Source organism: Anabrus simplex, chromosome 1, assembly GCF_040414725.1.
Source record: "Anabrus simplex isolate iqAnaSimp1 chromosome 1, ASM4041472v1, whole genome shotgun sequence".
In the NCBI taxonomy this organism is placed as follows: Eukaryota; Metazoa; Arthropoda; class Insecta; order Orthoptera; family Tettigoniidae; genus Anabrus; species Anabrus simplex.
Genome location: NC_090265.1, coordinates 788,159,576 through 788,187,300, shown reverse-complemented (window position 1 = coordinate 788,187,300; position 27,725 = coordinate 788,159,576). Strand labels below are relative to the sequence as shown.

Genomic DNA, 27,725 nt, shown 5'->3' with positions numbered 1-27,725 from the left:
TCTTACTTGTAAGAGTAGAGCGTCACCCGCTGCCTACACGGGGGATGTCTAATGTAGAGCTTTTTCTAATGAGATTTGGTCTCTCTTCCGAGTGCTCGTGTTGCACATATCCGGCAGAAGAAGACGCCCGCAGAGTTGTATGTACCGGTAATTCGTTCGTATTCCCCCGCTGTGGTCCATTCCTGTCCCGAGCTATATAAGATGATCAGGACTAGGGAAGAGCACACATCGCATCTCCCACAGGACCTTCCAGTACACCCTCTCAGCTCCAGAGTTAGGTAAGTCTTCTCACACATTTTGTACAGTCTGTGTTAAGGTCAATTGAAATAGGAAATGTGTACCAAACGGCCTCTTTACTTGTGAGGGGTGTACCCGGCGAGGAGTTCTTGGGCTGCCAAGCCTATGTTCTCGATCAGCCGGAAACAGCAAATGACGGTAAAATCGAGACTCTAGAATGAATGTACAAATTCTTCTTATTCTTCTTATTCTTCAAGTGATGTGTCCTCTCAGAAGGTCGGCTACCGCCACAGAGATTCTCGCTTTAGATTTTGCAGCACTAAACAGCTCAATTGTGGAACAGTTGAATCAACTTTTCAGATTATCAGTACAAGAAACACGTTGTATTGCTTGCCTTCTTTTGCCCTGTATCTTCCTTTGAAAAACAGGTTCATTAGATAATGTTTATCTCCTCACATAACATGCCGTAGGCCCCGGGTTCGAGTCCCGCCCAAGTCGGAGATTTTTTGAAAACCATGTGGGGAAATTGGAGATATGAAGCTATCGCCCTGCATCACAGTTCTTCCGCCTAAATTTAAGCCCCTTGTTTGTGAGAGCGCTAGAGTACATCCACGGTATCCCTTGTCTGTCGTAAGAGGAGATTAAAAGGGGCCCCAGAGGCTCTTAACTTGGGAGTGAGTGTGGGGAGGCAACCAGGGAGCCCTTAACTGAGTCGTGGCATTGCTTCCATTTACTTGTGCCACGCTCCTCACTTTCATCTATCTTATCCGAACTCCCTTAGTCAACTCTTGTTCTTTTCCGACCCCGACGGTATTAGAGCATTTGAGGCATACGGAGTCTTTCATTTTCAATCAGCCTACCTGATTACGATTGAGAAGCTATCTGACGGTGAGATGGCGGCCCCAATCTCGAAAGCCAAGTATAACGGCCGAGAGGATTCGGCCTTCCGACCACACGACACCTTCGTAATTTGCTTTCAGGCTGAGCAGCGGTCGCTTGATAGGACAAGGCACTTCGGGGCTGTTGAGCCATGGGTTTTGGTTTTGACAGTATTTAATAATTCCTTTCTCTTTCCGATTCGTCTCATCATTAGTGACCGCACCGCAGTATCCATTGCTCAAATGCCTCTAATCTGTTCATTTCCCTTTTCTTTCGAACTCATATCTCACTTCCATTGAACAAAGAAGAGAAGACGCAACATATGAAAAGTCTGACTTTTAGATGTAATCTAAGTTCTCTGCTGCAGAACTCTCTGCTCATTTTATTGAATGCATTTCTCAATTTTAATGATATTGGCTTTACGTCCCACTAACTACTTTTACGTTTTTCGGGGACGCCGAGGTGCCGGAATTGAGTGCCGCAGGAGTTCTTTTACGTTCCATTAAATATACCAATTTGAGGCTGACGTATTTGAGCATCTTCAGATACCACCGGACTGAGCCAGGATCGAAGCTGCCAAGTTGGGGTCAGAAGGCCATTGGGAGCCATTGGGACCGGCTAATGCATTTCTTGCTCTTTCCTCGGTACAGACAACATTGCAGTTAACAGTTGTTTCTAAGTAGCCTACTTGTACTTTGTGTACTGCCGCTCTACTGACTGTCACGCTCTCTTGGTGTTGCATTCGAAATACTACCAGAAAACGTGTGTAGCTCAAACTGAGTGTTAAGCCCAATTGGTTACTTGCCTCCACGACTCTGTTGGGCAGTCACTGTAAACCTTTTAGACTTTCTTCCAACAACAATGTATCATCATCTGCACATCTTAAGTTGTTCATTGTTTTACCATTGACTTTAATTCATGCTGGTTCTTCTGCTAAAGCTGCTTGTATTATAATATACAGTATAACGTAGGCCTATAATGTATAACATACGATTTGGCAGAATTTGACGAGCAGAAGAGATACAGTTATAGGCCACATGCAGGACTTGGTCAGTTAGATTTTTTAAATTTTTTATTGCTAGTTGCTTTACGTCGCACCGACACAGAAAGGTCTTATGGCGACGATGGGACAGGGAAGGGCTAAGAGTGGGAAGGAAGCGGCCGTGGCCTTACTTAAGGTACAGCCCCAGCATTTGCCTGGTGTGAAAATGGGAAACCACGGAAAAGCATTTTCAGGGCTGCCGACAGTGGGGTTCGAATCTACTATCTCCCGAATACTGGATACTGGCCGCACTTAAGCGACTGCAGCTATCGAGCTTGGTAGTTAGATTTTAAGGGAAGTTTATGCGGTAAGTATGAATATGACAAACACATTGGAGTAGATGTAGAATGTCGTAGTTACGTAGAAATTAAAAGGTTGCCTTGGAGAGCTATATCAAACCAGTCATGGACTGATGTCACAAACAGCAACAACAGTTTCAGCAGCGCGTAATTTGTTTCCTAAATGCGCTGTTTCATTCATACTTCGTAAACAGAGGCGTCTCCACTGTATTTCATGGACACCTGCGCTCCTGTCTGGTGGTGGGAGAACTGGTTAGTGGATCTATTAAAATTTGAAATACGGACAAGATGCAGTCTTTTACAACACTTCATAAAGTAGATGTAGTGTCCTGGCATTGAGGTGTGTTTTCACGATGGAAACAAGCTTTAGAGCGTTGCTTTCCATTTCTTGTTTTAACGACGTGTTCTCTGTTCTCTGCGAGCTTACATTTAGGTGGTGGTGATTATTGTTTTAAGAGGAAGTACAACTAGGCAACCATCCTCTATTAACACTAATTACAGGGGGAAATCGAGGGGGTTCTACAGTTCGAAAAATGAAGGTATCGGCCAAAGAAGGACAAGGGCTACGAAGGGCGTGAAAATAAAAGACTTCCTAGGCCTCAAATATTCGAATACCGTCGGGGTCGTTAAAGAACAAGAGTTGACCAAGGGAGGTCGGGTACAGTAGATGAAAGTGAGAAGCCTGGCACGAGTACATGAAAGCAATGCCACGACTCAGCTAAGAGCCTCCTGTTTGCCTTCCCACGCTCCCCAGTTAAGATCCTCTGGGGCTCCTTTTAGTCGTCTCTTACGACAGGCAAGATATACCGTGGACGTCTTCTACCATCCCCACCGACAGGGTGGCTTAAATTTAGGCCAAATAATTGTGATAAACACAATTCTTTTGCGGTAGCTTCAAAATTTAAAGGATTTTATTCTGTAAGTTATATTAATTTATTTTTAGGAGATATCTTATAAATATTGTAAATAACAATTTAAACGAAGTGCGAGGCCTGTTAAAAATAACGTAATTTTGAAATTCTCTTTTGGTTGCTGACCTGCAGATTACGTTCGTTTTGTACTTTCCAACGCTCCCAACGCCTTTTCGACTTATGGAATTAATCCTGTTAGGCAGCTCTAATCTGACTAGGTTTTGATTTTTTATTAATTTGCTTTACGTCGCACCGACACAACTCACCTTCCTATAAATTAATATTTTCCCCAATGTGTCTTCTTGAATTCCAACTTTACCTTCATATTGTGATATTTCCTACTTTTAAAGACGCCACTCAAACTTATTCGTCAAATAATGTCATCCACACCATCTCTCCACTGACAGCTCGGAATATACCACTTAGTCGAGCAGCTCGTCTTCTTTCTCCCAGTTCTTCCCAGCCCAAACTTTGAAACATTTCTGTAACGCAACTCTTTTGTCGGAAATCACCCAGAACAAATCGAGCTACTTTTCGTTGGATTTTTTCCAGTTCTTGAATCAAGTAATCCTGGTGAGGGTCCCATACACTGGAACCATACTCTATTTTGGTTCTTACCAGAGACTTATATGCCATCTTCTTTACATCCTTACTACAACCCCTAAACACTCTCATAACCATGTGCAGAGATCTGTATCCTGTATTTATAATCCCATTTATGTGATTACCCCAATGAAAATCTTTCCTTATATTAACACCCAGGTACCTACAATGATCCCCAAAAGGAACCGTCACTCCATCAACGCAGTAATTTCCTATTTGTGAAACTCACAACCAGACTTTTAACCCCGTTTATCATCATACCATTGCCTACTGTCCATCTCACAAAATTATCGAGGTCATTTTGCAGTTGCTCACAAGCTTGTAACTTATTTATTACTCTATACAGAATAGCATCATCCGAAAAAAGCCTTACCTCTGATTCCACTCCTTTACTCATCTCACTTTATATATATAAGAAAATATAAAGGGCCAATAATACTGCCTTGAGGAATTCCCTTCTTAATTATTACAGAGTCAGATAAAGCTTCGCCCATTCTAATTCTCTGAGATCTGTTTTCTAGAAATATAGCAACCCATTCAGTCACTCTTTTGTCTAGTCCAATTGCACTCAGTTTTGCCAGTAGTCTTCCATGATCCACCCTATCAAATGCTTTAGACAGGTCAATCGCGATACAGTTTGACCTCCTGAATTTAATATATCTGCTATATCTTGCTGGAATCCTACAAGGTGAGCTTCAGTGGAATAACCTTTCCTGAAACCGAACTGCTGTCTATCGAATCAGTTATTAATTTCGCAAACATGTCTAATATAATCAGAAAGAATGTCTTCCCAAAGCTTACATGCGGATAGGTCTTATGGCTACGATGGGATAAGAAAGGGCTAGGAGTGGAAATGAATCAACCGTGAACTTAATTAAGATAAAGCCCCTGCATTTGCCTGGTGTGAAAATGCGAAACCAGGGCTGTCGATAGTGGGGTTCGAACCCACTATCTCCCACTGATAGCTACGTGATGCAAACCAACTTTCTAGGTACCGATTGCACGGTTTAACTATAAAAAAAAACTAAAACGAAGTATGTTTTTCACAAAAAACACATGCTTAGAATTAGACGAATCCTTAAAAATTAGAATTGAAATTGTTGTAAGTGATGATTAATTTACATTCTTGGGTCTAGTAACTGATTGCACTCTTTCATGAGACCGACGTATTGATTTCACTGAAAAAAGCCCAAACAATATTAATCTTGTAATCGGAATAATCCGCTAAGTATTTGTACAGAGTTATAGGAATTAAGCCTATTTCTGGATGTTTTAACGCGGCTATGGTCAATTATCTACACTTGGTTAAAGAAGGGCTTATAAAGCCAAATATAATGTTAATTACCCCTCAGAATGTACTTTGTTATCACACAATGTATGTATGTTCAGTCTTCAGCCCTAAGGTTGGTTGGATCATCAACAGCTCCACCATCAGCTCTCATAGATGGCCTAGGCATAGTGAAGAGGCGTACTAGGGAAATGAGGAGTGAAGTAGTTTCCCGTTGCTTTCCTCACTGAACCAGGAGTTGCTCTTACATATCAGTCTGCGAAGCCCACTGAAATGTATGCAATAACTGACCCTATGAGCAACATTTTCACACCATTCATAGCAGGGACTGGCTGCATAAGGAATGGCATTACTAGCATCGCTCATACCTCAGTCACTTTCATATTGTCGAAGCCAAGTATAAGACAGAGACTGATCAATGAAATTAACAAAATTGCTCTAGCTTATACCAGAAGACATAGTGCACTGTAAACGCTAGGTCCTGCCAGCAAGGGCATCTATCACACAAGACAAGTAAATTTTTTTTGGTAACACATGAAGAGTAATTAAATTTTGGTTTGCTGTGAATACTGCTCTATGCCATCAAATTTTCCATAATCCATAATATTAACCATGGAACTCAAAAATCAATGATTAATAATTATATGCAATAAGATTAGGAAAATAACTTTTATTTTAATATTATTTGTGTATTTATGTGTAAAAACATAGTGTTTAAAAAAATATTGTTTGTTTCATAGACTCATCCCTCGTATGTCACCCCTCCTACGAGCTCTGCTATTTGGGGTGTAGTATAAAAGCAGTTGAAGGCTTGGTGGAATAATTGCCTATCGCACACTTTCATCAAATTGCGTTCTTTGCAAAATGTGACAGCTAGCACCATCTAATGTGTGATTCCAAAAGCTATTTATTGTAGGAGAGACGCAACCGTCACTTTTGTTATTATGTCTACTTGTTGTTGGACGATGGATCTATCCCGCGGTGGCACTACTGTCATTCCTCCCCTGAATGGTGGTGAGACGCCGTCTCTCACGCCAGGAGATTCGTGGTGGTGACAGAGTGTGGAGAAGGTGAGAGGCTTCGTGGCCGTGGCCTATACTGGGAACTAACCCGGCATTCGCCATAGTGCAGGAGAATGGAAAACCATTCTCAGGACAGCCGACGGTAGGAACCAGCCCCTCTCCGTCTCCCGAATGCAGAGGCGTAAACCCACGGTAGAGCCGTGGCCACTCTGCATGCGCCGTACATGAGTAACAAGCATAAGTTTGATTGGCTGCCTTTCCGCTTAGCTAAAAAAAAACAAAAAAACAAAAAAAAAACATGGCACTACAGCCCTTGAAGGACCTTGGCCTACCAAGCGACCGCTGCTCAGCCCGAAGGCCTGTAGATTACGAGGTGTCGTGTGGTCAGCACTCCGAATCCTCTCGGCCGGTATTCTTGGCTTTCTAGACCGGGGCCGCAATCTCACCGTCAGATAGCTCCTCAATTCTAATCACGTAGGCTGAGTGGACCTCGAACCAACCCTCAGGTCCTGGTAAAAATCCCTGACCTGGCCGGGAATCGAACCCGGGGCCTCCGGGTAAGAGGCAGGCATGCTACCCCTACACCACGGGGCCGGCATTCCGCTTAGCTCCAGTCATAGCAAAGTAGAATTTCACAGTCACTGCATTTAGTTTGCTGTTGGACATAAAGTAGATATCAATTATACATAAGGAGATATTGTAGAGCTGTACTGAATATTAGGCATAGTCCCATTGTCCGACTGCCGGGCTGAGTATCTCAGACGGTTGAGGCGTTGGCCTTCTGACCCCAGGACGCTGGCAGGTTTGATCCTGACTCAGTCCGGTGGTAGGTGCTCAAATACGTCAGCCTCGTATCGGTAGATTTATTGGCATGCAATAAAACTCCTGCGGGACGACATTCCAGCGCTTCGACGTCTCCAATCCCCCTGTAGGTTGTGGCGGTAGAATAACACCCACGGTATCCCCTGCCTGTCGTAAAGAGGCGAGTAAAAGGGGCCGCAGAGGCTCTGAACTTGGGGCTCTTAGCTGAGTCCTGGCAATGCTTCCACTTACTTGTGCCAGGCTCCTCGCTTTCATCTATGCTATCTGACCTCCCTTGGTCAACTCTTGTTCTTTTCCGATTAGGTTGCGAGGCCTAGGGAGTCTTTCATTTTCACATCCTTCGTGCCCCTTATCTTTCTTTGGCCGATACCTTCATTTTTCGAAGTGTTGGACCCCTTCCATTTTTTCTCTCTGATTAGTGTTATATAGAGGATGGTTGCTTAGTTGTTGATGTATGTTGGGTATTCAGCCCGAAGGCTGGTTTGATCCTCCATACATTCGCCAACAGCTGTCATAGATAGCCCAGGCGTCACTGATGAGGCATACTAGGGAAAAGAGGAGTGAGGTAGTTGCCCGTTGCTTTCCTCGCCGATCCAGAAGTTGCTATTACATATCAGTCTGCCAAGCCTACTGAAATGCATGCACCAACCGACCCTATGTGCGATATATATTCATACAATTCATAGCAGGGACTGCTGCATAAGGAATGGCATTACTAGCATCGCTCATACCTCGGTAACTTTCATGTTGTCAAAACGAAGGATGAGACTGAGACAGGTCAATGAAAGTAACAAATTTATTCTAGCCCATACCGGAAGACATAGTGCACTGTAAACACTACATCTCACCAGCAAAGGCATGACTAGTTGTACTTCCTCTTAAAACAATAATCACCACCATCAGCGTCTCCGAAATCCGTAAAAGTAGTTAGTGGCACGTAAAGCCAATACCATTATTATTATTATTATTATTATTATTATTATTATTATTATTATTATTATTATTGTCCGACTCCTTGGGTGTACGGTCCGCGTGGTGTCTTTCTATGCAGTGGGCTCTGGATTCGATTTTTGGCTGGGACGAGGATTTTAGCTGTTTCTGATAAACTCCTTTGATTCGGAAACTGCGTGTTTCTGTTATTCTTAAGGCGACACTCCGGAGATAAAAATCGATATTTTGGTAATTTGGTGAAAATTTTTTAAGACTGAAATTGAAAGGATTGAGTTTTTTTTCTTGTCACGAAGTTATTCCGCTGAATTCAAACCATTTATCATTGTAATAATTCTTTGTTTGCCATTTGTAATTTTACATTTAAATCCCATTTTTCTCCCGTAATATTCTGCCAAATGTATCAAAATTTGTATGGTATATGTATAACAGCTATATTAAGTAACCTGCGTATGGATTTTGATTGCAGAATTTTTTCAAGTAGTAGAGATTTTTAAGTCGAAAATTTAGAACGTAAAAATCACACAAACTTTAGTACGATGTATCTCCTTATATAAATTATGTACAGAAAAATCGACACGTAGTGCTTTAAAGAAAGGTATTTTCTACCTAATTACGAATTTACATTAACATGTTAATTAAATTTCATAAAAAATGTAATAAAAATTTTCAAAAGATTATTTTGGAAAGAACTATTAATTGAATATGAAAGAAATGTTCGTGATATGTCTACTTTTATGTAGGCGAAATTCCCACGAAGTTTCGTGAAAATCCATGCATTAGGTAAAAATATCTGTTTATCTCCGGAGTGTCGCCTTAATGATATGTTCATTTTTATACAGCACATCACACTGTAAACCAGCAGAGTAAATACTGTACATCCCCCAGCAATCGACAACTAGACTAGTGCCCACTGTAAGTCATGAAGAAGATATTGAGAGAAAAGTTCTCGTGCCACTCTGCTGATGAGAGCTGCTAGAAGAACCAGCGCTGCCTAATGCTGAGTCACATCCATTACTTGAGATCAAATCGTTTCCATTTGATTGGCATACGCGGATTACACGCGAACCTCCGGGCTACACTCGTATTTATATCCACACAACCTTCACCCAGGTCGAATGACCTCGCTCTCACGCTTCATTTCCGTGTCCAGGGGAAGAACTGTCCCAAGCGAGAAGCGGAATATTCATAACAAAGCCATGGAGGCCCTTGGAGGGGTGGAAATCCTTACTAAGTGATATAGAGTGGCTGACTCTATGCCTGGTTGTTTTGCCCACAAGATTAATAATAATAATAATAATAATAATAATAATAATAATAATAATAATAATAATAATAATACCGGGCGAGCTGGCCGTGCGGTTTGGAGCGCGCAGCTGTGAGCTTGCATCCGGGAGATAGTGGGTTCGAACCCTGCTGTCGGCAGCCCTGAGGATGGTTTTCCATGGTTTTCCATTTTACACCAGGCAAAATGGCACAGCCACTTCTTTCCCACTTCTAGGCTTTTCCTATCCCATCGTCGCCGTAAGACCTATCTGTGTCGGTGCGACGTAAAGCCAATTGTAAAATAATAATAATATTATTGAAGAGTCTATCATGGATCCAAGAAGTAAAAAAGGACCTGGAGAAAGGCCAGATAGATATATCAGAAATATTAGACAGAAATCTGTTTCGTAAAAATGTAAACAGATGGGTAGTACAACCAGAGAATGAAGTTCCAAGGAGACCAGGAACCAAGTGGACTGAAGAAAGGAAGAGAGCCCACGGAGAAAAACAAAAAGAAAGCTATTGGGAAGACCAGGAAGGCAAATCATAAAAGCGCTGCGTCTGAGTGACGTAAAGCAAATAAAAAAAAAGCAAAATAAATCAATTAGAGACTATCAGTTCTTTTACTGTGAAAGGAAGAAGGCGAGGGTTCGATTTACGTCACACAGACTCTGACGGATCTCATGGCGACGATGGGATAGGAAAGGGCTAGGAGTGGGAAGGAAGCGACCGTGGCCTTAATTAAGGTACAGCCCCAGTATTTGGCTGATGTGAAAATGGGAAACCACGGAAAACTGTATTCAGGGTTGCCGACAGTGTGGTTCGAATCCACTATCTCCTGAATGCGAGTTGACAGCTATGTGGCCCGAACTGCGCTGCCACTTGCTCGGTGTGTGAACATAATGAGGCAGGGAGAGGACGAAACCCGGTGTTGGCACGTAGCCTTCTCCTGTCGAATAACGCCAAAGGGTCTGCTCAAGGCTTAACTTCCCCATCTGATGGGCGAATACCGTCATCTACATGAACACTGTGCAGAGGTTTCTTATTGAACCCAGGATTTTTGACACGTAAGCTACTGATTAGATATTGTATACCACCCCCTCTTCTGCCTTGTCGGTCAACATTCTAATGGTGATTTCTTTCAACGGGTAACCACGGCGTCAGACTTGACGCCTTAACGATCATAGCCACCAAGGCAGTCTTAGGATTGGCAAGGAAGAGACAGTGTCCTTAAATTACACACAACCCCAGTATTTGCTTGGTGTGAAAACAGGAAACTACGGAAAGCCGTATTCAGGGTTACTGAAAGTAGGATTCGAACCCAGTATCTCTCGAATGCAAGGTAACAGTTACGTGACCAAAACCGGGTAGCCACCTCTCTCGGTACTCTTAAGAAAAAGACGGTATCAACTAATTGGGAGTGTCTCTCCTTCCTCTTTCAGCTCCGTAGATCGACTCCGTTCTTTACCGATCCCGACAACATTACGCGTGCGGGGTGCAGTGAGTCATTCTTTGATTTCCAAGCATCTCTGGGTCTTTTCCTATCTTTAACCTCATCCATCCAGAGGCGCAATTGTTTCTTCTCCCGTTAATGTTCAGAGTGGTTGATCATCTCCTTTCAACAGCCAGCGCCACTTAATTTCGAAATGGAAACTCGTTCAATAATTGTTCTTTGGATTCCACGTACACTTTATAGATCTTCTGAACATAAAAAAATAAAATAAAAGCTTGTTGGCATAAATGTGTCTTATGGCGACAAAATAATATGTGGCGGAAGTGTAACCGTAGCAACTGTGCAGGCAGTGATGTGAGGTATGGATGGATGGTCAGACAATGTTACCTAGCAACCATGGGAGGCTGTGTCTTTAGCAGCCATTTTTTGATGGCCATCACCGGGAGACATGTTTATGATCATTTGATTTTCGTAAAGGGAGTAGTGCTTTCTTTTTCGCTTTTTGGTTTTCTTCGACTGTAAACAACATTGTGTCATTGCCCGCACTGAGCTTCGTGCGAGGACACTTTACACGAGGAAGAGTAGCTGTTTTCTTTGTTGGCGGATTAAGTAAAGCATCGTGAACAAATCCAACGACCCAATGTGGCCTCGTGCAACAGAATGAAATTTACTTATAACGGGCTTGATGTGTGCTCAGGATCAACAGTGAACGAACACTGACAGAATACAATTATGTTATTCTACACATCAGTAACGAACACAAATTCAGAGGAACGAAATCCCTTGGTCAAAGAAGCTTTGGAAGAGGCCAGACGCAACCTTCAAATGAAGTGGGAGATCCTTTTTGAAGCTTATGGGGTAACGACAGCTTAACGTAAAACCTACATTGTAGTTCTTCTCTTTGTATACAAGTACAAGCGCAGAGGAAATTAATAATTGCTACCTTTCTGTAATGATGGGAACTTTAAGACTGGAAGCATCTCTTTCAGTTGAAGCGAGTTGTCCTCCTTACAGCTTACGGAGTTACGAAAGTTTAACACAAAAACTTAATAGCGGTTCTTCTCTTTGTAAGCAGATGTATGGCGAACGAGTCACCCAGAGAATAACTTTCAGTGAACAGTAGCAGGGAGAAATATATGCCGCTAGAAGAGGCTTGATCCACAAGGAATGTGAGGACTTCCACAAAGATTTGTTTCAAATCTTGTAATGGCCTTCCCTACCGGTAATTGATGCAAGAAATAGACTTGCCTGTCGACTTAAAACAGGTGATACTAGCTTTGGATTGCGGCTTCCAACTCAATGTCACTGTTTATCTCATGGATAGTTCACGCAAGGGAAACTCCTAGAGAAGGTGCTTTCCTTGCGAGATAGTTACGGAAAGAAACTTGAGTATGAACAGGTGACCTCCCACTTCTATCCGGGAAAGAAGAAAATAGCTGTGTCACGCTTGCCGAGTCATGGTGCCACCTTCTTCGGCCAGTTCTCTGGAACAAAGCCCAGATTAGTTGGCTGATCATGCCCGCTAATGAAGTCTTGCTGCGGAGGAGTTCTTTGTTCGATGTGGCCCGGAAAGTCCAGAGCCCCGGAAGAGAATCGCCAGCAACCTTGGTGAAGACTTTCACGGCCACGGCGACACAAGAACCTCTTCGCACGTTGCTGTTTTGCTTGTCGAGTGTATATATAGCAAACCTTTTTGTTGCGTACCGGTACCTTTCCTTTCGACCAGTGGAGGGAGGGGTGAAACTAGTCAACATGTTTAGTCGGACTTGGGCAATCTTCAAGCTCAGTGGAGTTCTCGAGTCTCTTACTGACTTACTTACAGTAACTTACTGAGTGGAGTGCTCCAGTTCTCATGGTCTCAGTGACATAATCTCTTCATTGGGTAAGTCAAACTTTGAAATGTCCTACTTAAATTTATTTTCAACAAGTGCGCTATTAATGTTCTGACTGTTATATATGTACACGTATTTAACGATTTTCAAACAGAAAGTGGAGCCATTAAAATCTATCTGTACTGGTGCTCTGTTGCAATGAACGTTGCTCAAGCCTGGACCGGGCTGAAGTTTTTGAAAGTATTCCACATCATGGCGTCCCACATAGCAGTCTTGACAGGTACTCGATAACATTGACGTGGATGTAGCAATTCGCGCTCAATCGCTCAGACATTTTACTGTTTATTTATTTATTTATGTATTTACATGGCGGGACTCAGGCTGTGAAGCCGTTTTTGTGTCCAACCATACATTCACTATTTAAAATTTGATAAAATCCCAGGTCAGGGATTTTTACCTGGATCTGAGGACTGGTTCGAGGTCCACTCAGCCTACGTGATTACAATTGAGGAGCTATATTTTAAGCGCGATTAAGGTTGTTTTTTAAATTAATCATTACGGATAAGAATATTATATAACTCTTTTCTAATTCAAAGGGACTACTTGGCCGAGGCGGTAAAGGCGAGCCCGGTTCGTGGGTTCGATTCCTTGTCAAAGTTGAACAATTTAAGAAATGAGATTTACACTTCCCGAGGTGCACATGGCCCTGAGGTTCATTCAGCCTGCACCAAAAACGAGTACCAGGTTAATTCCTGGACGCAAAGGCGGTCGGGCGTAGGGCTTACCATACCACCCCACCAAGTGCCGAGGTTATGGATTGTGGAAGCTTTTACTTTCCACCCTTCCAAGGGCCTTCATGGCCTGTATGGAGATGACTTTGCTTCTTGTCTAATTCAATATGTGAGCTTCTTCTATGATTCTGATGCAGTACGTTCGTCTTAATTATTATATAAATCCTCTAAACATTTTTCACATATAGTTTATGAGATATAGGAGCACATAAGGTTTTTGATAGGGTATATCATAGGAGAATACTGACAAAAATGAGTGCAATTGGAATAGACAAAAGAGTGACTCAGTGGGCGGCTATATTTCTAGAAAATATAACTTAGAGAATTAGAGTAGGCGAAGCATTATCTGATCCTATAATCATTAAGGGGAGAATTCCTCAAGACAGTATTATTGGACCTTTATGTTTTCTTACATATATATCAATGTTATGAGTAAAGAAGTGGAATCAGAGGTAAAGCTTTTTGCGAATGATCTTATACTGTATAGAGTTACAAATAACTTAGAGGAGTGTGAGTGACTGTCAAAAGACCTAGACAATGTATGATGATAAACGGGGTGAAAAGTCATGTTGTGAATTTTACAAAGAGGAAAAGTCCTCTCAGTTTTAATTATTGCGTTAAACTAAACTCGTGTCCTCATCCCGAGGTGGTGCAGATCTTCTCAGGCACACCCCCAATGGAGGTGAGTTGCATGTACCATTTTAATAATATATTAGCCTTCTACCATTCTTAAATCTTCGGCAGTACCGGAAATCAAACTCAGCCCTCCGAGGATGGCAGCTAATAATGCTAACCATTACGCTACTGCGTTGATGGGGAACACTGTAAGTACCTAGGTATATAAGCGTAATCACATAAAATGGGTTGTAAATACACGGTACAGAACTCTTCGTATGGTTATGACAGTTGCTGTAAGGAGGCAAAGCCGGCCCTCGGTGTAGGGGAAGCATACGTGCCTCTTACGCAAAGGCCCCGGGTTCGATTCCCGACCAGGTCAGGGATTTTTACCTGGATCTGAGGGTTGGTTCGAGGTCCACTCAGCCTACGTGATTACAATTGAGGAGCTATCTGACGATGAGATGGCGGCCCTGGTCTAGAGAGCCAAGAATAACGGCCGACGAGATTCGTGGTGCTGACCACACGTCACCTCATAATCTGCAGGCCTTGGAGATGAGCAGCGGTCGCTTGGTAGGCCATTCTCCTTCGGGGCTGTTATGTCATCGGGTTTGATTTTGTTTATTACGATGTAAAGGAGGTGTATATACATCTCCGTCAAGAGCCCAATTAGAGTATGGTTCCAGTGTACGGGACCTTTACCAGGATTACTTGATTGGAGAACTAAAAAGATATCCAAACAAAAACAGCTCGATTCTTTTCTGGTTGATTTCCGACAAAAGAGTAGCGTTACGAAAATGTTGAAAGCTTTGGGCTGTGAAGACTTGGGGGTATGGAGACGACATGCTTGACTAAATGATATGTTCCGAGCTGTCAGTGGAGAGATGGCGCGGAATGACATTAGTAGATAAATAAGTTTGAGCGGAGCTTTCAAAGGCAAGGAAGATCACAATATGAAGTTAAAGTCGGAATTCAAGAGGACAAAGTGGGACAAATATTCATTTATGGCAGGGCCTCTCAAACGCCGAAAATCTCACGCATGCAAACCGAGGCGCAGAGGATCCGTGCACTGTGCATCGGTCCGACTCGGCTCAACTCGGCTTGACTCGGATGATGTAGTGTGCTGAGAGCGATAGACGACTTGTTTATCCGTGAAATAGGTAAGCAATAACATAATAATGGAGCAACCTGTTTCGAAAAAAGCAAAGGGATCCGAAAGCACATTTCAATCGACCTGGGAACTTTCGTACTCTTTCCTCAGTCGTGACGACAAAGCCAAATGCTTAATCTGTGGGACAATAATTACGTGATCATAAGAAAGATCTATTTTCCAATACAAAAGCATTGCTCGAATTCTACGAGAATTTGTCGAAGGAAGATTTTCCTAAGCTGGATCGAGACGCAGTTAAGATTACTTTTATGTTTGGTTAATGCATATGTGAAAGTTTTTTTCTGTTTTGACTTGTACGAAGACTAGTTTGCGTGCGAGTATTTCTGATAGTAATTTAAATAACGCACTCAGAATTGCTGTCAGCCGATCCCTTATTCCAGACATTACTGGTATAATTGCAAAGATAAAGGAAAAGAGGAGCTAGAGAAGATAAATTGTCTGCTCAAACCAAATTGAAAGAGAAGTGTTTTAACACCGGTAACATTGTCCCATACAACATAGTGTCTCCACTCACCGCACATAAACATTTCTCAGTGAGGGGAGAATCAGCGGGAAAGGTGAAGAAGGCGGAGACAGACCGAACGGGTGAGACGGGTGTAGAGAAAGAGGAGTGGGTTTTCACTCTGGTCAATGTAGTGAAGTCGTCTCCTGCACCTTGCGCCGTGCAGTGCACCGTCGCATACACCCTGAGAGGCCCTAGTTTATGAGAAGAGGTGCGACACTTCAAAAATTGAAGATATCGGTCAAAGAAAGACAAGGGCCACGAAAGACGTGAGAATGAATGAATCGCTAGGCCTCGCAAACCTAATACCTCCGGGGCTAGAAAAGAACAAGAGTTGACGAAGAAAGAGCCTTGCAAAATTACTGGGAGCAATGCTAGATTCATCAACCCACGCTCCCAAGATGAAAGCTCCTCAGTCCCCTTTTAGTAGCTTTTTACGACACACAGTGGACACCATGGGTGTATTCTAGCACGCCTTTCAACAGGGGGAACACAGACGCAGGAACTGGACATTATATTCTAAGAGGCTTTTCCAATTCTGACTTCTTTGTGTTTTCCTTATTTTCTTTGCACGGAACTATTCGAACCAGTTCAAAATTTTCTTTGACTGATAGCAACTAAGTTTCGAATTGAAGGGAGTTTCTTGGAGAAGGGAATGTTCCAAAGTGATGTTCTTCATATACCTATATCTAATAGCAGTCTAAGTCTATACAGTTCGTACGCATGACTTCAGAACGGGCTTATACCGGGTGATTGTCAGAGGCGGATCCAGGATTCCGTAAGTGGAGGGGCTAACTTAACAAAATACCATACCACAAAGAAAAACCGTGTAATTCGAACGTTAAGGGGTCAATGTAAGACAATGCAGATGATATGAACTTGCTTAGTTTCACAGCGTGGGCCAAAGAGTGAACAACTGTTTCAAAACCAATGATAAATTCACTTTTTCTCAAAGCCAAGCCTCACGTCTCACCATTTGGATTTCTTATATTTTAAAATCACGGGAATAGAACCAGATTTTGGGTGAAACTTCTTATATTCTTATATTTGTTCAAGAAGCCTTAAGCTTACAACATGTAATACTAGTTCCTAAAATACATTGAAGCTAACATGTCTTTCTACCCAATGAGTAGGACAAAATGGTTTTAATATGATTCTCTTTTGACTCACTGAAATCAGGATCACTAATGTAATTCATTGAAGAGCAGATATTATTTTCGCAGAGACAGAGACAAACATCACTGGCGAAATAATCTCTAACATATTCTTAATTCGCGTAACATCACAGCTTTTTGCAATGCACAAGTTCAATTGGATGGCTGAAGCAGTGTGTGTAAAATGCCAGAGGTTGCTCATTTAAAATGAGTGCTTGGGTTCAAATACATTTACCTGACATATGTGATTCGACATCAAACACCTGAGCCCCAAAATCTTGAAAGTTTTATTAGACTTTTCAACTTTTAACTTTTAAATGTAACCAGGGGAGCGAAGGGGTGGGGGTGGGGGCTAAAGTCCACCTTAGCCCCTCCATGGATCCTCTTCTGATTATAGTTAAACTGACGGTGTTCAGATAGCTACAATGGTCGTAAGAGTCAGAAGCGCGGATATGCGCAGATCAGAAGTCCAAGAATGTATTGTCGGTGTGCGTCTGCCTACTTGCATGGGCTTCACAGCCGGGGTGGTAACTGTTCTTAAAGGAAGCCCAGTTCGGCACTCATCCTCTATGAACACTAATCAGAGGAGAAGCGGAAGGAATTCGATACTTCGAAGAATGAAGGTATCGGTCAGAGGAAAGGGAAGGGCCACGAAGGGCGTGAAAATGAAAAAGACTGCCTAGCTCTCGAGTGCTCTGATAGCGTCGATATCATAGGAGAACAGGAGTCGACCAAGGGAGGTCGGATAGTCAGGAGCCTGGCACAAGAATGTGGAAGCAACCCCAGAGTCAGCTAGAAGCCGAATGGTTGCTACCTAAATCAAGAGCCCCTGGGGTCCACTTCAAGTCACCTGTTACGACAGGTAGGGGATACCATTGCCTGCTTCTACAGGAGGATGTCGGAGGAAGACGTCGTTGTTCATCTGTAGCTTGGTCGTCTTGTGTTCTGGTGAATCTCATGCATAATGTCCGGCTCCATGGCTAAATAGTTAGCGTGCTGGCCTTTGATCACAAGGGGTCCCGGGTTCGATTCCCGACAGGCTCGGGAATTTTAACCATAATTGGTGGCACGGGGACTGGGTGTATGCGTCGCCTTCATCATCATTTCATTCTCATCATGACGCGCAGGTCGCCTACGGGAGTCAAATCAGAAGACCTGCAACTGGTGAGCCGAACTTGTCCTCGGACACTCCCGGCACTGAAAGCCATACGCCATTTTATTTCATGCACACTTCTCGAATCAGTCTGTCGGAGTTAAAAAAATTATTTGTTTTACGTCGTACCGACACAGACAGGTCTTACGGCTACTGTGAGATAGGAAAGGCCTAGGACTTGGAAGGAAGGGACCGTGGCCTTAATTAAGGTACAGCCCCAGAATTTTCCTCGTGTGAAAATAAGAAACCGCCGGACTGAGCAGCTCAGACTGCAGAGCGCTGACCTTCTGGCAGGTTCGATCCTGGCTCAGTTCGGTGGTATTTGAAGGTGCTCAAATACGTCAGCCTCCTGTCGGTAGATTTACTGGCACGCAAAAGAACTCCTGTGGGGGAAATTCCGGCACCTTGACGTCTATGGAAACCGAAAAAAGTAGTTAGTGGGACGTAAAATCAATAACATTATCATGATTATGAAAATGGGAAGCCACGGAAAACAATCTTCAGTGCTGCCGACAGCAAGGTTCGAGCCCACCATCTCCCGAATACAAGCTCACAGCTACGTGATAAAGACCGCGTAGCCACTCCGTTTGCTGCAGACTGAGGACTTTGAAGACTGTTCATCAATCATATTCAATGACCTTTCGATATGCTTTACATGAAACTGATTTTTTACCACTAACTGTACGTCAAGAGGACGGCAGCACACTTTCTACCACTGCTTCCCCATTGAGGAATGTGTACAGTTCAAGAGGATCAGTGTTCTCTGTACTGTTCGTGAACTTAGTTTACATTATTGTGTCATTTCAGGAACATTCACTTCGTACTTCACGAAGAAACCACCTTCCATTGGTGTTCTTTGGTCGGCGGTTACAGTGTAGGCTGGTGCGTGGTCCGACAGCTCTGCACTCCGATCGACCAACTGAGCAGGGAGGGGTGGATCTACGCCTCTGTATTCGGGGGACGGAGAGCGGCTGGTCCCCAACCGTCGGCTGTCCTGATAATGGTTTTCCGTCGTTTTCCATTCTCCAGCACTAAGGCGAATGTCGGGACAGTTCGTAGTATAGGCCACGGCCGCCAACCCTCTCACCTTCTCCGCACATCTCCTTCACCGTAACAAACCTCCTGGCCTGAGAGACCGCGTCACCGTTTAGGAGGCCCGCCTCCCTCTTCAGGGGAGGAATGAAAACAATTTAGTAGTAGCGTTATTTTGTCTTGTCCCTTTCTTCCTACATAGACTGTCGTAGGCTCTCATCATAATTGAACAATGCGAACTGTCCCAGTCGTGTGAGTAGATCAGTTTAACGTTTATGAGGATGGCTCAAATATTTCTTCTTACCCATCTGTATATTGATGATAAGGACGTTGCTGGGTGCAGAAACTCTACACACGTAGAAATAGTGAGAGGAATAATGAAGGGCACGTATTAACAAAAATAGAAATGCTGATGTAGTTGAATTCCCGATACTAATATTTATTTCATAATTCTCCTATTAATCGGCATTCCACGCTCCGACTCGCAGAATGTCAGTATTCATCTTCCTGATGATTGCTCCCTCTCGTGTAGTCCCCACCCGGAGATCCGAATGGGGAATTATTTTACATCCGGGAAGAAGCCATCATCAGTACATCATTCATACAGAGAGAGCTGCATGTCCTCGGGAATTAGTTAGCTGTAGTTTCCCGTTGCTTTCAGGCGTGTACCAGTATCAACACAGCTAAACCATGTTGAATAATATTACAGAGCCATTTCAGTCAATCATCCAGACTGCCGCCTTAGCAGTTTCCGATAGCTCGCTACAACACTTTACATGAATCATTCGTTAGTTTGGTCTCTCGACAGATATCCGTTCGATATAGTTGCACCTACGGGTCGGCTGTCTGCGTTACCGCGACGCACAAGTCTTCCCACCGCGGTAGCCACATAACTAATGATGTTAGAAGCAAGAAAGACATAAAATGTAGACTAGCACAAGCAATGAAGGACTTTCTTCTTTCTTTCTTAAACTGTTTACCCTCCAGGGTCGGTTTTTCTCTCGGATTCGTCGAGGGACTCACCTACACCGACACAAGGGCAGTGTCCTGGAGCGTGAGCCTTTCGGTCGGGGATACAACTGGAAAGGAGGACCAGTACCTCACCCAGGCGGCCTCACCTGCTACGCTTAAGAGGGCCCTTGTTGGGGGATGGTAGGATTGGAAGGGATAGACAAGGAAGAGGGAAGGAAGCGGCCGTGGCCTTAAGTTATGTGCCGTCATTTGCCTGGAGGATTAGTGGGAAACCACGAAAAACTACTTCGAGGATGGCTGAGGTAGGAATCGAACCCCCTCTACTCAGTTGACCTCACGAGGCTGAGTGGACCCCGTTCCAATCCTCGTTGCTTTTACGTGCTACTCTGCCAAATCTACTCAAACGGTACATCAGCCGATGCTACGAATTTCTTCGTCCATCACGCAGGCTGTGTTACCACCCTCTGCCTGTCGTAACTGTCAACTAAAAGGGGACCAGGGGCTCTCAACTTGGAGCTCGGTTGGAGACCACGGATCCCCTACCTGAATCTGGCATTGGTTGCGTCAGGCACCTCGCATTCGTCTTTGCTATCCGACCTCCCTTGGCCACTTCATATTCTCTTCCAACCCCGACGGCATTAGGTTTGTGAAGCCTAGGGAATCATCTTCGCGCCCCTTCCCTATCTTTAGCCGATATATTCATCTTTCCAAGTGTCGGGCCTCTTCCATTTTCATCTTTGATTTGCGTTATTAGAGGATGGTTGCCCAGTGGTACTTCCTCTTAAAATAATAACCACTACCACCACCACTACCACTAGCTCATAGCTCAGTCACTACCAAAACTGAAGATGAAACTGCGACACATTTGTTCTAGCCCGTACCAGAAGACAAGAGATTGGTCCAGACTCAAAATACTGTACATAGCTTTTAAATTACTGTTTTTATTTTGCTTCCAATAGTTGGAAACGTAAGTTACTACTGTATACAGATGTGTAATCATGTTTACTTGAATTTGTCAATACTTGCTGAGATTGTTCTTCTTTGAGCCATCAAGATCCACAGCTCTCATCAACGAATTCAATAAAATCTTAAGGAACCCCGATCTACCTGTACATTAAGATCTACGAACTATCATCCACACTAGATTACGTTCACGCCACCGAGCTCGATAGCTGCAGTCGCTTAAGTGGGGCCAGTATCCAGTATTCGGAAGATAGTGGGTTCGAACCCCACTGTCGGCAGCCCTGAAGATGGTTTTCCGTGGTTTCCCATTTTCACACCAGGCAAATGCTGGGGCTGTACCTTAATTAAGGCCACGGGCACTTCCTTCCCATTCCTAGGCCTTTCCTGTCCCATCATCGCCATAAGACCTATCGGTGTCGGTGCGACGTAAAGCAAATAGCAACGTTCAAGCCACCTAACTTTACGTAACGTTTTAGACATGGTTGCTAGAGGCTACAACCCAACTACAGAGTGGAAAGCAGCAACGGAGATGCACCTGGATAGTATGTTCTCGAATGCAAAATTTCCAAGTGAATTCCAGTTACCACGTAAAACACGGACTGCTCTGAACAGAATAAGAACAGGCCATGGCAGATGCAGAGACATGTTGTTTAAATGGAATAAGTTGCCGACATCCACGTGTGACTATGGAGCTGCACGACAAACCGTACATCACACTGTCAGAGAGTGTGAAACGCGGGCGTACACAGACAGCAAAGTGGATTTTCTGATGGCAACTCCAGAAGCAATACAGTGAATCAATGATCTTGACATTCAGTTGTAAGGAAACTTTCCTTGTTCATTGTTTTCTTGTAATGTAAATATGTATATAATTTATTTCTGTGCTCAACTTGATTGTATGGGCCATACGCTAAATACATTTGTCATCAGTCCATAGACTGGTTTGATGCAACTCTCCATGCCACGCTATCCAGTGCTAATCTTTTCCTTTCTACGTATGTACTACATCCTACATCTGCTATAATCTGTTAGTCATATTTATGCCTTAGTCTACACTCTACCGTTCTTACCACCTACACTTCCTTCAAAAACCAACTGAACAAGAGTTCTGGGTGTCTTAAGGTGTGTCCTATAAATCTGCCTCTTCTTCTAGTCATATTTAGCCAAATCACTTATTCGATTCAGTATCTCTTCATTCGTGACTCGATCGACCCATCCCGCCTTCAGCATATTTCTGTCAAAAGCTTTTTTTCTCTTTCTGTCTGGGCTAGTTATCGTCCACTTTTCACTAAAACACAGGGCCACGATCCAGATGAAAGTCTTCAAAAACATCTTTCCAATTGCTATATCAATATTCGAGTTGAGTACAGTTTTCTTAAGAAAGGCCTTCCTTGTTTGCGCTAGTCTGCATTGTATGTACTTCTGCCATCATTAGTTATTTTACTACCCGAGTAACAATATTCCTCTACTTCCTTTAAGACGTCGTTTCCTAATATAATTTTCCTGAATCACCTGACTTCGTTCGACTGCACTCATTTCTTTTGTATTCGACTTATTTATTTTCATCTTGTACTCCTTCCCCAAGACTCCGTCCATACCATTCAGCAGTTTCTACAGATCTTCTACAGTCTCAGATAAAATAACAATATCATCAGTAAATCTCAGGGTTTTGACTTCCTCTCCTTGGGTTGTGATTCCCTTTCCAGATTCTTCTTTGATTTCCTTTACCGCCAGTTCTGCATGAACGTTGAAAAGGAGGGGGCGGGGGTTCTGCAGTCTTGCCTCACTACCTTCTGGATTGCTGCTTCTTTATCAAAGCCCTCGATTATGGCTTATAAAATGGTCGCATGTGAAATTTTTGATGTGATTACAATAATGTGACTCTAGAATTCAACATATATTATGAGAAGAAGGAGTAATATTCACCGAACAAGTTGGAAGAGTGGCCCGTGTAGCATTTGGGAGGTAATAGGTCCGAACTCCACTGTCGGCAGCCTTGAAAATAGCTTTCTGTGGTTCCCCATTTTCACACCAGGAAAAATTCTGGGGCTGTACCTTAATTAAAACTACGATCGTAGTCTTCCCACTTCTGACCCATTCCTTTACTATCATTGCCAGAAGACCTGTCTGTGTCGGTGCGGCGTTAGACCAGTAGCAATGAAATTCGAACGGGGATGTGGTGTTGTAAATATCATTAAAGATTTGTGTAATGATGATAATGGTTCTGTCATCCAACAGGTTGAAATGTTCCACAAGGACTCCATCGGGAAAGCTATTTGTGGAGAAGTAATTTCTTTCCTTATTCACTTCCTCAGTCATTGAAGAAGAAGAAGATAGGAGCATATAGATGGAGTAAGGTAACATACGACTTCGAAGCAGCTGCAAACATAAGATCTCAGTGTAGACTGGCTTCAATTTTATGTATACGACGTAGCATAACGTACGGTTGCCAAGCAAATGTAAACGAACAGATTTGACCAGTCCGTTCGTCCGTCCTACTGGACCGATTTGCTTCACTTTTGTTTTATTTTCTCGGAATTACCTGCCGGTGAAACATGAAGCATTGATAGTTCTCGAAGTTCAGTCAACTCTGAGTCATCCTAAAATCAGATCACTAAATAGTCACTCCAATAATTGCAGGCGAAGTCTTACCCTAGCCCGCAATACATTCTGTACTTAGCAGGTTGCAGACGCTTAAGGAGCAAATATCTTTACGTAAAGATATCGGCGAAGATGGCGGCGGCTATAGGCTAACCTGCAATTTCAACAAAACTTGGTACATATATGACTTGATAATATCTGGAGAGAAATACTGTGCGGGTAAGACACAACTGGCATCCCTAGGGGGTGGAATCGGGAGGGAGTGGCATGTAAGAATAATCGAAAACGACCTATATTAGTGCTGAATCCATAGTTTTCCGAGTCACTGAGGTGAATAGTGACATTCTGGATAATATTTAATTCCAAAGGTAGCCTTGGTGGCTCAGACGGCAGCGCGTCGGCCTCTCACCGCTGGATACCGTGGTTCAAATTCCGGTCATTCCATGTGAGATTTGTGCTGGACAAAGCGGAGGCGGGACAGGTTTTTCTCCGGGTACTCCGGTTTTCCCTGTCATATTTCATTCCAGCAACACTCTCCATTCTCATTTCGTACCATCTATCAGTCATTAATATCCATCACTTTGGGAGTGGCGACCCCATCGTAATAACAGCCCATATATGATTCATTCATTACATCCCTGACCCGGTCAATGACTGGAAAACAGCTTGTAGGTTTTCATTTTCATTTAATTCCAAGTTCAGCCACCATCGGCATGGGAGATGAGAAGGAATGAAGAATAGCATGCTCAAATTGTGAATAGAATATTAGTGTTGAATCCCCAGTTTTCGGGTTCGCTAAGCTGTTTGGTGACAGTTTCAATGACACTTGGAATCGTGTACGTCATATCTATAGCGCGACGCGTAAATACATACAATCATCACTTATTTGAAAGGATCAACTACATCCCAGACAATATGGGTGCAATAAGGACGAAGTTCCAAGCGAACCAAGATAATTCAAAACTAAAACTTTAAATTAAACACACAACAGTAACTTTAAAGCTACAAAATAAGTCGTAACATATCAATCAACGTCACGATAAGTAAATCTAATCTAATCACTTGACACATAATTAACAGGCGATACAAATCCTAAAAGTAAACAGTAAAAAAAGTACCCGGGCAGCGCACGGAGCTATTACATATCAAGACACACACGTATCTCGCCTATTTATAACAAGTCTTCTCGCTGTACAGTAATTAATTAAATACAAAAGTATTTTGAGGTACTGGTAAACTCCTTATTGTACCCGGTCAATATAAGTAAACAGAACAGAAATAACTAGTTTCTTTCAAAGTAAGTTGCATTAGAAATTACCTGAATTTATTTCCAATGGAAATAAAAAATACACTATTTCCTTATCACTCAAGTGGACGCTCACCGTTCATTGATTTTCACGGCCTGTGACGTAACCACAACGTTGATGTTGCTGAAGCGCACACACTTGCCCGCTCACCCACCCATGAATACACTGCCGGCGATAAAGACCCCGCAGACCCCACGAGGCGAGGGAGGCTATGGCTTGTGAGGGGCCCATGACTGTTTCTTAATTCAGTAGCCGAAGAGTGATTGTACATATTGATAAAGCTACAGCACACAACACAGTATTACTGTATTTGTATTACAGAGGGTTATTACAAACTTAGGCCGTCGTAGTGCAGAGCTTCTTTCGCCAATAGGAGTACGGTAGTTACTTTGAAAGAATGTGGGTTTCCCAACCTGTTTCAATAATAACCATCCCTTGCTGCCACTCACAACAATCAACAAGGCTTTTGAAGTAATTATCCAGTTCTGAGAACTCAGTAGTCAGCAGAGATGCGATAACAAAGACATCCTCCTTATCTAAACTCTAAATACTGAAGTTTCGAGCCTGTTTATAACTCTCGGCAGTCAGTGTAGCTAAGTAGGCCTACGATGGACGGTTGAGTTGTAAATTATTTGGTCCTCGGAACGAGATTATTTCTTAATATTGTGACGGTCAGCGTGGTTTGGTTACTATAATTGGAATATGCATTTCTTGTGTGTGTGTGTGTGTGTATTCGTTCCATATACGTGTATTATTTGTATTCCTTCGGATTTGAAAACTCAATTGTGTAATTTCTTCTTCTTCTTCTTTTCTTCTTATTATTGAAGATCCACAGCCTGTTTCCAGTCATTCGACCGTGTCAGGAATGGACGAGGAAGCCCCCATCTGTCGGCGAGGATAGGAATTGTGCCGGCTGCCGAAGTCTGTCGAACTCCTCTGGGGCAATGATTAATGAATGACAGATGAAGTTAAATGATATTGGAGAGGGTTGCTGGAATGAAATATGACAGGGAAAACTGGAGAACCCGGAGAAAAATCTGCCCCGCTTTCGCTTTGTCCAGCACAAATCTCATATGGAGTGATCGGAATTTGAACCACGGAACAAAGCGGTGAGAGGCCGGCGTGCTGCCGCCTGAGCCACGGAGGCTCTCATATTATTATTATTATTATTATTATTATTATTATTATTATTATTATTATTATTATTATTATTATTATTATTATTATTATTATTATCATCGTCGTTACTGTTCTTTGTAATAATACACAACCTTGTACTACGAAATAAACTTGTAACTTTCCTTATCAGGAAACGAGGGGCCAATTTTCAATTATTGTGGGAGCGGGGGCGTCTTAGCGCCGCTACTGCACTTAATTGCTGTGTGCCGGCCGGAGTGAGCACGTCTGGCCTATAGCAAAGGGGTTTTTATTGTCCAGTACTTGGTAATGAAACCTATCTGTGTTGAACTACCTTCTGAATGTCGGACTGTGCTTGTTTCAGCCATGGACCGCCGTATGTCCGCTGTAGCCATCGCCCTGTTGTTGCTACTCACAGCTACAACCTACGTCCTTGCTGACGCCAGCGCTATTGGTGTCTGCATCCGGAATTGCGCCCAGTGCAAGAAGATGTTCGGCACGTACTTCGAGGGTCAGCTCTGCGCTGATGCATGTGTCAAGTTCAAGGGAAAGCTCATCCCAGACTGCGAAGACATCAACTCCATTGCGCCTTTCCTCAACAAGATGGAGTAGTTTCTCGCTGTGCTATTGTGTGTGCTTTTTAATGCAGCATTCTCTTCAGTTACATCAGTGTCAGTTCAGTTGCCAACTCTGCGTCCTCAGTTAATTGCTGCAGTCCAAAATTCAGTGCCCTTAAGTTACCACGATTGCACTGAGTGACAATTTAAAACGGTTTAAGAGTTTCGCAGATCACAGAAACTGCACACAAGTCCTTTCAGGTAAATCACCGTGAATGAGGAGAGAAAATCTGTGATGCACAGACTATTACCACTCGGAAAAAATCACCTAAAAGGACTTAAATGCACTCGAAATCTGGTTAATTTTCTGAAGGGAATGGTGACTTCGGCGAAGGGTTCATGTGTAGAATGTTGTCTTTTTTGTACAGCACACTGATGTTCGATGTTCCTAGAGTGCGTAAGTGTAATATGTGTACAGATAGTTGGGGAGTATTATAATTCCATGTATTACAGTATTAAAGAATGGCGAAGTATGTAAAGGTATAACAACTCAAAATTCTGTGATATTATAGTGTCTGTACTTGTATATAGGGAAAGTGATGCATTCAAAAGCTGCCTTAAAAACTTAAGGGGCTGAATTTCTACTGTAAGCCTTTTATTGGTTGTGTTTGATCACTATAGCCTACGTTGTATGTATTATTAGATTTAAATAAATTGTTTGTGACAATGACAGACACGCCTCTATTATTATCTGAGGAATAAGCTTTATGAGGTACACCTGTAATTCCACTTCCTCTTCAATCTTCATATCTTTCCTACATTAAAAACTCCATTCAAGCTTATTCGTCTACTAATGTCACTCCACGCCACCTCTCCACTGACAGCTCAAACATACCGCATAGTCAAGCAGCTCGTTTCCTTAATCCCAAGTCTTCTCCGTCCAAGATTTGAAAATTTTTTGTAACGCTCCCCTTTTGACGGAAATCACCCAGAACAAATCGTGGTGCTTTCTTTTGAATCTTTCCCAATTCTCATATCAAGTAATTCTGATGAGGGTTCCCATACACTGGAACCATACTCTAGTTGGGGTCTTACTAGAAACTTAGGTATACTCCCTCCTTTACATCCTAATTACAACCCCTAGATACTCTCATAGCTACATGAAGAG

The 27,725-nt window shown here is 43.0% G+C and overlaps 1 protein-coding gene across 1 annotated transcript; it reads left to right on the top strand.

Annotated features, from left to right (window-relative positions):
- The first annotated feature begins 240 nt into the window (after positions 1–240).
- Positions 241–27,281, top strand: Eh (Eclosion hormone). Its single transcript, XM_068227562.1, has 2 exons — positions 241–278; positions 26,365–27,281. The coding sequence occupies exon 2, from the start codon at positions 26,367–26,369 to the stop codon at positions 26,610–26,612; it is 246 nt and encodes an 81-aa protein (XP_068083663.1). The 5' UTR covers positions 241–278; positions 26,365–26,366; the 3' UTR covers positions 26,613–27,281.
- Positions 27,282–27,725: the final 444 nt, after the last annotated feature.

What these genes read in the sequence shown, in the direction of transcription:
- Eh (XM_068227562.1), top strand. Translation starts at nt 26,367, where the DNA reads ATGGACCGCCGTATGTCCGCTGTAGCCATCGCCCTGTTGTTGCTACTC.